The 12506-nt window shown below is 30.2% G+C and overlaps 1 protein-coding gene across 1 annotated transcript; it reads right to left on the minus strand.

The window, feature by feature from the left end:
* Positions 1-257: 257 nt before the first annotated feature.
* LOC129910043 (glucose facilitated diffusion protein-like) lies at positions 258-6182 on the minus strand. Its single transcript, XM_055987286.1, has 3 exons — positions 5936-6182; positions 1637-1821; positions 258-1573 (listed from the first exon to the last, which is right to left on the minus strand). Exons 1-3 carry the CDS (start codon positions 6015-6017, stop codon positions 428-430), a joined length of 1413 nt encoding a protein of 470 aa, XP_055843261.1. The 5' UTR covers positions 6018-6182; the 3' UTR covers positions 258-427.
* Positions 6183-12506: the final 6324 nt, after the last annotated feature.

Below are 12506 nucleotides of genomic sequence, written 5' to 3' on the forward strand. Positions count from 1 at the left end.
ACTTTTGAAATTTTGCTGTCGAAAAACAAAAATTGTAATGGAAATTAATTTGGTTAAGTAGCTTTAAGAACAAAAGATACAAAGCTAGGCAGAATGAAAAACTTAAAGAAATACAAACAACTTTTAAGACACAGCAAATCCAATATTGGCGTTTTCTTTAAGCTTCTGAAATTGTAACTGTTTATTAGCCTGTATCTTTCTAAGTCGATTTCAAGAAATGCAAAAGTCAAATTAAACTTTCCAATAAGTTGCAATAGTTAATATTTATTAGTAAATTAAGTTTATGTTATAAAGTCTTAAATTTAATATGTTTATATAAATAAATGGCACATTTTGTATATATTTTTATGTTTATGTTAGATATGATGAAATTCATTCAAGATTCTTAATTACAAATTAATAATACTCTAAAAGCATCGCACTAATCTCAAGTAACATCTCCCGATCTTGAGAATCTATGATAACATTCCCTCAAAGTTAATTTCTTAGTTTCTGGTAACCAAAATACCACCACAAGCCCTCCAACACAATTCAGCACTCCAACAGTGAAGAAAAAGGCCGAATAATCAACTGTCATATTGAAAGCTAAAACACAAGTGATCACCTGAATCAAATTATCAACGACAATTATTCCAGCAATAAAACATGATTTCAATGGAAGAGCAAATGCCTCAGACATATAAATTGTTGTAGCGGGAGCTAATCCAAAAGCATTGATAAATTGATAGACAAGTAACAAAATTGTTACGACTTTCATTTTATCTGCAAGGTCAATGGTTGTTTCGAATTCCAAAAATGTCCCGGCAATAGCGAAGAGCAAAGTTCCACCGATACATAATGAAAATGAAGCTGTTAACCGACGCCCAATAGTATCCATGAATAGAACACTTAAAACACTTCCAAGAAGTCCTAAGAATCCATAGCCCACCAAAAGCATATTCGAATCGAACGCCATTCGGCTACATAAATGAAATGCCCAATGAAACGGCAGTGACAGTGCCAGAGAAACCAGCGATCGTAGAAAAACTAGCTTTAGAAATACCAACATTCCATTTTGAATTTCTTCCTGGAAACTTTGTTCTGCATTTTCTCTAATCCAGAGTTTATTATCATCGAAGATTTCGAAAATGTCATTTGTAGGGTGTTTACTTTGTTGCAGTTTCATTAATGATCTTATTGACTCTGACTCTCGATGGTTAATATGTAAATAGACAGGAGATTCAATAGCAAACATTGCTGTGCAGATGAGAGATAGTAGTCCCAAAATAATTGACACAATACCATGAATTTGATCTTCGGTTATAAAATCATTTTGATGATTTGCTTTGTCAAAATATATCGTACTCAAACAGATTTGTCCAAAGATTCCAACCCAAAGAAATACACGTTCGGTTGATAGAACCGTTCCACGAAGAAGGCGAGTTGAAACCTCTCCACCAGTTACTATTGCTTGAAGTATGGTTATTCCAAATGCACAGCCATCTATGTAACGTCCAACGATAACACCAATGCAGGGATCACGGAAGAATGTAAAAACTGAACCGCTAATGATCACCAAAACTCCGCTGATACACTGAAAAAAAAAAAAAAAAACATTTATATAGCTTTTTTTCTTATACAATAAATATTTACTCACATTAGCAACATTTTTTGAAAATCTTTGTACAAACATTGTGGCAAATTTTGTTCCTACGATTACTCCAATAAACCATGATATTGTTGTATGAATTAGTCCAAAAATTGAATTGTGAGATTTAACCAGGGGTTGTTCATAAATCGCCCAAGCTATTTTCATGCCACCAGAAATGAAAATCATCCATGCTATAAAGAAAAATAAAACAAAAAGAAAATGTAGGCATGTATAGAGAGAGCTTCTGTTAGGAACATTTTGTGAACATAAAATGCAGAAATTGTACTGAGCAAAATTGGGGCCAACTTTAATAAAACTTTTTCAAAGGAGAATGGGCAAGTTTGTATAGAACGTGGACGTTACGCGGCCAGGAATGAAATTTTTATTTTTTGATGTAATTAAGGTTTACTAATATTGTGCAGAAATTTTTTTCCTTGTGACGTACTTCAAAAACGGATAAAATGCATTTTTGCATTTAACACTTTATATATATTGCCTCAATGTTATAACTTAATTGTGTATTTCAAGTGCAAAATATGATACTCTGTCATTTTCCCTGAGTCTGAAGACCTTTATCTTGAATATCCAACCACTACAACCCAAACTATAAGCATTTTGAGAGTCTCGTTGTTTAATTTTTTGTTAGTTTGAATTGTTTGAAAACTTTCGAACAAAATCTTGAAGTGGTTGTCTTAAAAATCTTATATTATGAGTTGTATTGGTCGTATTTTCAAGATTAATGTCTTCAGACTCAGGGAAAATGACAGAGCATCATATTTTATGTTCGAAATTAAAATATGAATCAATTTGTCCTTCATACATTAAACAATGCATTAACAATACTAATACTGCATTATCTTGCATTCTAAACGCAATACAGCGAAACGTCCATAGTAAAAGTTTTTCCTAGGTTATAATTCTTTCATTTGATACCAATTTCATTGATGGCCGCTCAACGTCCAAAATGCCCATTCTCCTTTGATTTGTTTGCTTGACTTTCAGAAAACCACTTATCTAACTGATATTCATTTTATCAAAAACTTACACTCAGCTATAGTTTGATGAGCCTAACAGTTTTCTAAAAATCCTACCGAGTTGAATGTTAAAAGTTCTTGCAATCTTCTTGAAAAAGGAAGATTGACTCCAGTATCGATAAAATTTTCTACTGTGAGGTTTTACATCAACTAGTTTTACTAACATTTCTTGAAAAGCATTTTCTTTTTGGATCTGTGTATAGGAAACTTTAACTATAGTGTTTTTTCTATCTCATTGAATTTCTTGTCAACTTGCGTATTGTAAAACACTTACACCCATTTTCAAAATGAACACTTCCTAACCTTCGAAATCACATTTTAAAAAATGGATACGTTTTCGAGATAGCTATAGTTTTTTATAAAGTTTTATTTGTGGTTGTTTTTCTAAGCATACCTAGTATTTGGGTTATATCTTGTGTCCAATAACCAATATTAACAATGTCCTACAATGTTTTTGAACACTTACAAATCATTTACCATCAGGATACCGACGCGAAACACATAGCTGACACATAAAAACATTGTAAGAACACTTTTAAATGGAACGGTAAGAGTTAGTAAGTGCATTTTGTTTATGAAGGAAGTATTATGCTAAGGAAGAGACGTCAAATAGTGGCCTCGAGGGCACAAGGGCAACGTTAATTGAAATTTCTTAAGAATTCCTTAAAAATTCGTATTTTTGAATTAATTCAAATAGTAGGGGGCGCTGTTAAATTATTTAATTAACTTTAAAAAATAACTCAAAATTCTATTCTTTCAAAAAATTTTCATATAACTTTTGCTTTAGTTATAGTAGGTAAATGCGGTGTGGCTATTCAGATGTTACAGAAAAAACGCTTAATTTGTGAACTTCAAACAAATCCTTTCAAATAACGCAGTTAACTTGAAAAATAGCCCAGGGTCGATAATTTTTGAAACCAAAAAAAATCATAGTAGGATGAAACCCATTGGAAAAGGAGGTTAATATGATAAAAATGAAAGGAAAAATAAATTACGGGCGAGCCGAGTTCGGGAAGTGGGGGGATTGAGTTTTTAATGGTAAAAAATGGTATATCTCGATTTCCGGCAAAACTACAAATCCTATGGAAAAAAGTTGTATCACAAAGTTGTAGGTAATAAAAAGATCTACAACTTATGTAATAATAATTTTTTCACATAACCTCAAAAATTATGTGAAAAATTCAAAAAACCGGGTTTTTGGTTTTTTGTTTTTATCTTTTTAAAAAAAAATGTTTTTTTCTACAAAATTTGGTGAAAACTTACCTTATCATGTCCCAAATACACAGTAATTTATTTGATTTAAAATATTAATTGTTTACCCTTATTTTAACTTAATATAAAAAAAAAACACCCTAATTTTCAATCGAAAATTCACGTGTCAAAATATCAGCTTTTTCAAAAAATCGGTAAGTATTAGTCTAATCGCAACCAAATTCTTGAGAACTCTTGAACTGCAGCAATAATCTTGTCATTTTGAACAAGATATTATCCCACGGGCACAGAAAAATGCAGGAACAAACATTCGGGTTCAATTTTTTCACTAGACTATATGAATTTATTGTATACTGAGATGAGAATTACGATTGAAAATTTTTGTAAACGCTATTGTAAAGCTGCCTTTAACGACTCGAAAATATTGTAAGATGACCAGAGGATTAAGTAAAAGGCAGACTTCTTTACTCGACTTAAGCTTTATTACAAGTGAACTTATCATAATTTTACATATTCTCATTCTTATCGATATCGAGTCATAATCTCGTTGTACATAAAAACTGTGTCATCTTTCGATTGATGACGTATGATTTTATAATCTTTTATAATGTTCATTTATGATTCAAAATGAATAAGTTAATATGCAAATGCAAGTGCACAGACCTAGGAGATTAAGGAATGCGTACATTTTACAATAAGATAATTGTAGCACATTATGATCCTTACAATATGTAGGTAAATAAATTTTAATTTATCTTTTAACATCCTCATGAGCTTGCTTAATATGAAGAAAATGTTGACTTTAGGTACTGTACTAGTAGCTATGATTTTAAATTGACAGTTTGGTCATTGTTTTAAAAGCACCTGCGTTCACAGATTAAGAGTGCATTCACTAGTTCAAAACTATCAATAGTCGATTGATAAACCCTTAACAAGCCTGCATAGGCATGCCCAAAGGGTTTAACTTTTTTTAACTGTATTTTATCGATATATTTAAAGTTTATTTACTTTATAGGCAGCAGCCTTTCATAATATTTTTTTTCAGCAAAAGTGATTGAGTGAACAATTGAACATGACTATCCCGTGATTCAATCGAACAAAGTTGGGAATTCCAAAGAGGAAGTATAAATCTTTTGCCCCCTGTTATGATACATATATGAGACCTAGAAACTCGATTCAAAATTGAATTTTACTTCTCCCACGCCCATTTAGTTCAATTTTAATTAAATAAAAGTAAAAACTTTAAAATAAATTCGAACATATTTGGTAAATTGACATTGGAAACGACAATTCATAAATTACTATTACTAGAGAGAATCTTCCTTGAAGAAACCTTTAAAAATAAATTTACTTGGTTATATTTGTGTAAGTAACGTAACATAGGCTTTTCAGAATCCTTATGTGAGACATAAAACAAATGGCGAAGAGTTGTAGTATCATCAAACTTTTATACCTATTTTCCAAGAACAAATTAAATAGATAAATTAAAGTTTTCCTGGTAAGTCTTTCTCTATTTTTATATCTACTTGATTTATGTACTTCAATGCACTAGTGTAAATATTGTTATTTTACTATTTATGAATTCGATTATTGATTGTTTATAGTATAGCTTATTTTTTCAACTGATTAAATTTTATTTTCAGAATTAATAAACAATAATATTGATAACATTGTCAAAAAAAAAATATACAAACATATGTATTTTATTGAAGTTTGAATCCTAAATCCAAATTAGAATTTACCGCTTTTAGGAAACACTTTCAATTTGAAAATTACCATATGCTTTTTGGTCTGCCTTATAAAACCTTATCTAGTATTTTTTTTTTTCGAAATTTTTACCTACATAATGAATTGATATACATAATTATCTACGCCCAGGAATATAAGATAACCCATCAACTACTCGAGACTCAAACTAAAAGGTTTTTGAAAATTGTTTACTTTTCAATAAGTTAACACTTCACTTTGATAAGACAAATTGCTTAAAAGGAGGAAACACTTTTTCAAAATTTCAAAACATACGAGTTTATTTTGTAAAAATAAAATAAAAAAATATTACCAGCAGACAAAGAATTGCACTGGGTTTTATATTTATTATGATTTTGGATCCAAGATCGATGGAAACCTCCATAATTTGGCATTATAGTTTTGCACTTTAAACAAATTATTTATTATTTTTTTAGTATTTTATTTGTTTGTCAACACTGCACTGCATTCGAAACAGAACTGATAAATTAATTTTTTAAGAATTGTATTGTTAGTACGAAGGAAATCATAAATCGTGATCGATTGCTAAATGATAACTTATTGCTTTGATATATACAAATTTCATTATGAGAGTATTACAATATATTGATTTGTCTGTTTGTTTGTTATACCATCGTTATCTTTCTGGAGTAATAAATTGTAGATAAGATAAGAAAATATAAGTCTCCATAGCAAAGGGGAAAGTTTGATCTAATTAATATAGAATATAGAAATTAATGAAATTTGATATCAGAACATTCGATGGGCTATCTAATTTCAAATCAAATATTTATTTTTGGACAAAGAAGATTTTTATTTTAGATCTATGTGTATTTGTTTCTCAAGGTTAAATAAGGTAAGACTAACAATTCTGAATAGTGAAATTGTGGTTTTTTTTTAAGCAGGTGTCAGCTCTGAGTTTAAAGGTATGTCGCCATGTCGCTATGTCGCCATGTCGCCATGTCGCTATGTCGCCCATGTCGCACTTCCAAAACAATCTTAAATTTCTAACAATAACTTTTATTGTCAATTGTTTGCTTTTAAAGAATATTACTCTGCCACATAAAAACAAAAGAATTTACAACCAAGGCAAGGTTTCAATCACGAATATTTAAAACAAAACTTCTTTTTTAAGCTTTGTTAATAACATAACAATCTTCTTAGTAATTATTTTAATCTCGTTGTAGACAATGTTTACACGAGCTTGTACTTCCATAAAGAAAAGAAAAACATATCATTATGTAAACTTTAAGTCTTGTTAACTTCTCAATAAGGTACAATCAAGCCATCGATAAGGTTTTCTTTCCAAGAAAATTTTCTACAAGTCTTCTCTGAACTTTCTACCTCACAATCTTCCTTCCAACAACATTAAAAGGGTTTCTGTTTGTTTGGTCTCATTGAACTTCTACTCTTGTTGTTCTTAGAGCTACAATTGCATGGATAAGGATGATTGTTTATTTTTGAAACATCGACCATCTCTGTTCTTTGCTAGTTATTCAACTCCGTTCCCCTTTCCCAAACGTATCATCATCATTGCTATAGCTTTTTTTTTTTGTTTTTTCATTTGGCAACTATATGCGGAAAACTTTTCCCATTTGATCGAAAAGTTCGAACGAGACCAACCTGAAGTGTAAATAAACGCCAAAAAAAAAAACAACGTATTCCACCGAACATTTTCCTATTTTACAGCAAATTTTATTCTATGTACCTACTTCTTCTTCTTCTTTTTCTTTTCCAACAACAAATTAATATTGCTGTGATTGTAGCAAACAAAGAACTATACGCTGCCCTTTGCTTCTTTTCTTTTAGCCTCTGGACTTGAGAGTACTGTAAGAACAAGTTAAGTAAGTTCCATATAAGATACCAACCAACCAACCGCCTTTGGGAGGTTTGTTCTTAAAGTGAACTTTTGCCAGATAGAAGTATACACTCTTTCGAGTTATTTTCTACGCGAAAGGTTACGTGAGCAACAGGAAATAGTGCAGACACACTCCAATAAATTAGAGGAAGGATTTCCTGGCTTTTAAGGCCTGAATGCAATTTCGAAGTTTTCAAACATTTTTTTTCGAAAAATTTGTAATATTCTTTCAAATACTGAGTGAAACTACAGAAATTAAAAGTCTGCTAAAATACGGAGAGTTTTCTTTTAATTCAAATATTTCGAAAGATACTTATGATCAGAGGAGGTTTATGTGTTAAACGGGTATGTATGTTCATATGTGGCATTAAAGCTTCTAAACTATTTATCATAATTTGACAAATGAGGTATCGTTTAAAGCGTCTTGCTTATACGCTAGTTATAGCCTATTTGATATTGAACGAAATTGACTATGGCCCACTCTAGAGGCAAAAATCATCAACTATTATTAACTATTTCCTTGTTTCTTACTTTTTAGAACGTACTTTTGAATACTCAGATTTTCTTCTTCGTATTCCTTTGAGGTCGAAAAGATTCAATACTTTTTAGTCTCCAATTATAGCATACCAATATAAAATAGATCTTCAAGAACCTTTTCATTTTCAACTTTCTTCACTTTTAACGACTTTTGGGGGGCCTTCCATGGAATTTCGAATTCGCTCTTGTTTCAGTCTTTGTCGAAATGGAATTTTTTTTGTGTGAACAGTTTGTTGGAATTTTACTTGGTGGTGCACATGGATCAAAGGTAAGTATATCTTTTGGCCAGATTCCTGAGTGTAGTAAATAAAGGTAGGTATAGTACCTATTTGAGGGTAAAAAGAATATAAAATTTATAACTTTTCTTCATTCGCGTAGCTTCACTTCACTAGCCAACATTCTTTAGAACTGATTCTAATGTACTATGAAAGTTTTTTTGTTCCTTTCTCTTCTCTATTTTTTTGTTTGTATTTTATTTCTATTCTAACCCAACACAATACTTGTTAATCTATTTATTGGACTTGAGTAACTCTTGGAAGAAAATTTATTAAGGTACACTATCGGGCGAGGAAAAGTTTTATATTGAAGCCGACTCTACTATAGTGGAAGGAAATACACTGAAAATGAAGTGGAGGATAATGCATTGGCAATTTAAATTGTCAAGATTTAGGGCTCTTTTTTTTCTTTTGTTGCGGTGGCAAGAAAATGAACCTTAATTGAAATAGTGACCTAATGGGGTTCAATAAAGTTTAAAAGTACGTACTTTTTTTAGTGCAAATTAAAGGAATTTCAAAAAAGTAGGAATGAAATATGTAGCTATTTTTTTAATCAATATTACAACTAAAATAGTAAACCTTACCACAAGTAAAATTGGATAATTTCAGTGGTTTTTTGCTAGAAACCTGAACATCTGCATGATTTCTTGTTTCAGGGATCTATTGTAATTTAAATTTTTATTTAAAATGTTTCATAGTGATCTGTTTCTCGATCAATAAAAGTTTTGAATAATAAAGAATATTATCCTATTCATAAAAAAATTTTAAAAATTAAATTAATTGATAAGTTGTGTATGCAAAAATTTTAAATGAAATATTAAAAATGTGGTTGTTTGTAAAGCCGGTTTACGGACGATGATTTTACGTGATAGCATTATAAGAAAACAGGTTATGTGCTTTTCTTTTAAAAAAATTATTTATTTGTCAACTTTCTTATAAAAAAATTTATAATCTTATAGTAAAGTAGGTACTTAAACTAAAAATTAAGACCTTACATATTTACATATATCTGTATGTCTTGTAGAAAAACGGAATAACTTTTTGAATCCTATCATAATTTTAAAGAAAGAGCTAAAAAATACCTTTTTTCTATTCTCATATCTCATTATATCAATTTTTCAATATAAAAAGCCTTCAAAACATTACACCATTGAAAAGCTTTTCCTAAAGAATAAAGCCATTCTAAAATTTTTACAATGCGTATAAGGTATAGTTATAATTTATTGAAAACAATCATTTTCATCAAAAAAAAAGCAACAAAAATCACATATTTTTATGTTCTCACACCATTAAATCCATTTTTTTCTATTTCAACCCATTATAAATTTTGTATCACATGATACAGCTCAAATTTTTTATTTATATCGATTATGTATATATATGACATCTGCAAAAAGAGCTAGAATTTTTTGAACTTAATCTATTTTCATCAAAAAAAGCAAAAACATATTATATTTTTATCTTCTTACTCTATTAAAACAATTTTTTTCTATGACAACCTATATTAAATTTTATATCATGTGAAAGCTTATTATTTCACCTTTCATATGATGCTTCAATAATATTTCTACAAAGCCTACAAAAAAAGTAAGAATTTTTTAAAGCCAACCATGTCGAAATTTCAAACTGAGACTATGGTACTTCTCACACTGGACACTGGTCATGGGTAACAAATCTCTACAGGTGTTTTAGGGTATTTTTCCAATATCATTGTCAGCCTTACAATAAATTTATTTATCTATTTAAATAAAATTCATCTTTTTACAACGTTGCGTTTAGAAAATAGCCACTTTTTTGCAATTTTTTTTACCCCTATTTACCCTATTAAATGATTGAATTTCCTTCATTACTATTCAATTTTAGGTAATTATCTTTCAAAACAGCTATAGAAGATTTTTGTATCTCCAATAGTTTATCTTTAATTTTTAATTGAAATTTTTGCGCACTGCTAAAAATTTCAGGTGGAATGGGAAAAAATGGCGTCACTTTTTCGTGGATGCTGCCATGGTTCATCGATTTATAAGACGTTATCACGAAAAAAAAAATTGTTTTAAAGTACTATTAGTGAACGTGGCTGATGGCAATCTTATCAAAAATAGAATAATTTGGCAGCACCTCGCTGTTAATGGCAAATTGATATTGTTGAGATAAAGAAGAAGAAGATTGGTTTTTGTAATACAAATTCTATATACTACTGAACTCCATAAAAAGCTATATTATTATTATTATTATTGAGATAAATACCAAATGTTTTTCTAGTAAACGCATTAAGTTTTTTTAAAGCAAAAATGCGAAATTATCTAACTGTTAAGTGAATTTGCAAAATGCATTTTTACTAAACAAAAAAAATTCACAAAAAGCTTTTAAAAAATTATGCAATCAACATTTTTTTGTTGGTTTTTATATTTCTACCAGGTACTTATCTATTTTTCCTAATTAAATTCTCAAGGCTACGACAAACCAAAGAATCGACAGAAAAAAAATCCCTCATTCCAATACTCAAATAGATAAAGTGGTTAATTTCCTCAATATATAAGCCCTATAAATTTTTTTTCAAAGACTTGCCCAAGGTAATTTTATACAGTAAATCAATACTTTCTACTTGATCCCATTGCTCTCTCTATCTTTCACAATATAACCATTCTCGATTTATTACCTCATCTTATACGGCTACAACAGGTCTATTTGCATTCCAATTCCAATTCGACATAATACTCGGTATTGTATAGGTACCACATTCAGCAAAGCAACTCGCCCTCTCAATATGAATGAAAAGTTTCTATATAACTAAGAGCTCTCTCTAAAAGATATGTAGACCGAAAGTTGGTTACGAGAAAAAACCCATCATTTTTACTTTTACGATGCCTTATAGCCTCATATGTCTTCTATATAGAGTCTTCTCGGTTTTGTTTTTGATATGTCGATATTGTGTGCTATGAACAAGAATAAAGAAAATTGGCTGCGCTTCGTATACGTTAATTAAGAACATGGTGTCCATAAAATCAAGTAATGAGTAATAGAAAGGAACGAAGCTTTTAGAAATATAGTATCATCATTTTCTGGTCTGGTTTCGGTATTGCAGGCCATCAACGAGAAAGGAGGAACGCCGCAAAAACAAAAAAAAAACAAAAATCATGATTCTTTGAAAATTTTTCTATTGAGAAAAGTATTAGTTGCCTAAGCTTATACATCAGCAACATCTTTGCTGTGTCCTTTCATGTCATTATGCGAAAGAGTAATTTTTTTAGTTCAAAAACAGTGTGTTTCAGAAATACCTATTTTGACTTCGATTTTAAACTTTTTTTAAGAACTTTTCAGTCGAGGGATGTGCTCATTTCAATAGTTTGAAAAAAATAATATAAATTTAACGCTCATTCATTCCCTCATAACTTCCAAACTACTTATCATATCTGGACAAAAGAAGTTTCATTAGAAACACCTTGGTTATCCGCAGGTTATAGGCTATTTGTCATTACGTTAAATCAAATATGTTGCTCTCTAAAGACAAAATATCATATCATCAAACTTAGTCGTTATAAAATAATATTTTCATTACTCTCTGAAAAGTTAATTCTAAAACACCCAGTTTTAACTCTCAAGTACAGTAACCTTCTTCCAGTTTTTGTTGTTGTTGCAAAAAAAAAACCTAGGGTAAGCTCTTGTTTTTCCATCATTTCAACTGCACCCACGCTTTTCAGTGTTTATTTCTCCTTTTTTTTTTTTGTTAAGGAACCTACGTTTTCAATAAATCAACGAACTATATGCTCGACCCTGATGTGTAAATATACCGCATTAGAGCATAACAGACATAAAGAACATAAAAAGCCAAAAGGGTATAAAATTTTCCTCTGCTTCCTTATAAAAGGAGTAGTAGGTAAGCTCTTGCATGAAATGATACAACACAATAGTTTAAAGGGAATTTCTTTCATTCTGTGCTGGTGTATGGTAGTATGGTAAAGCAGGCAAGGGTAGGGTATAGAAAATATAGAGGTACACCATCAGCATTGAGAAAAAGGACATTATATGAACGAACGCTGCACATAGCCACATATGTCTCCTACAACATTTCCTTCTTTTTTTCTGGGGAAAACCTCGGAAAGAAGACCCTCTGTGTTTGGCGTAGGAACTCTTCTAGGTTGAAAAAGACTGCATACCTAAAATCTTTGCTACAAGTCTATAAGTATGCAAGGGTATGTTGTTGGCCTCTTGCAGTC

Source organism: Episyrphus balteatus, chromosome 2 (assembly GCF_945859705.1).
Source record: "Episyrphus balteatus chromosome 2, idEpiBalt1.1, whole genome shotgun sequence".
In the NCBI taxonomy this organism is placed as follows: Eukaryota; Metazoa; Arthropoda; class Insecta; order Diptera; family Syrphidae; genus Episyrphus; species Episyrphus balteatus.

What these genes read in the sequence shown, in the direction of transcription:
- LOC129910043 (XM_055987286.1), bottom strand. Translation starts at nt 6,017, where the DNA reads ATGCCAAATTATGGAGGTTTCCATCGATCTTGGATCCAAAATCATAAT. An exon ending in GTGCAATTCTTTGTCTGCTG is followed by an intron (nt 1,822 to 5,935) that starts GTAATATTTTTT and finishes TTTTCTTTATAG; the next exon opens with CATGGATGATTTTCATTTCT. An exon ending in TTTCAAAAAATGTTGCTAAT is followed by an intron (nt 1,574 to 1,636) that starts GTGAGTAAATAT and finishes TTTTTTTTTCAG; the next exon opens with TGTATCAGCGGAGTTTTGGT.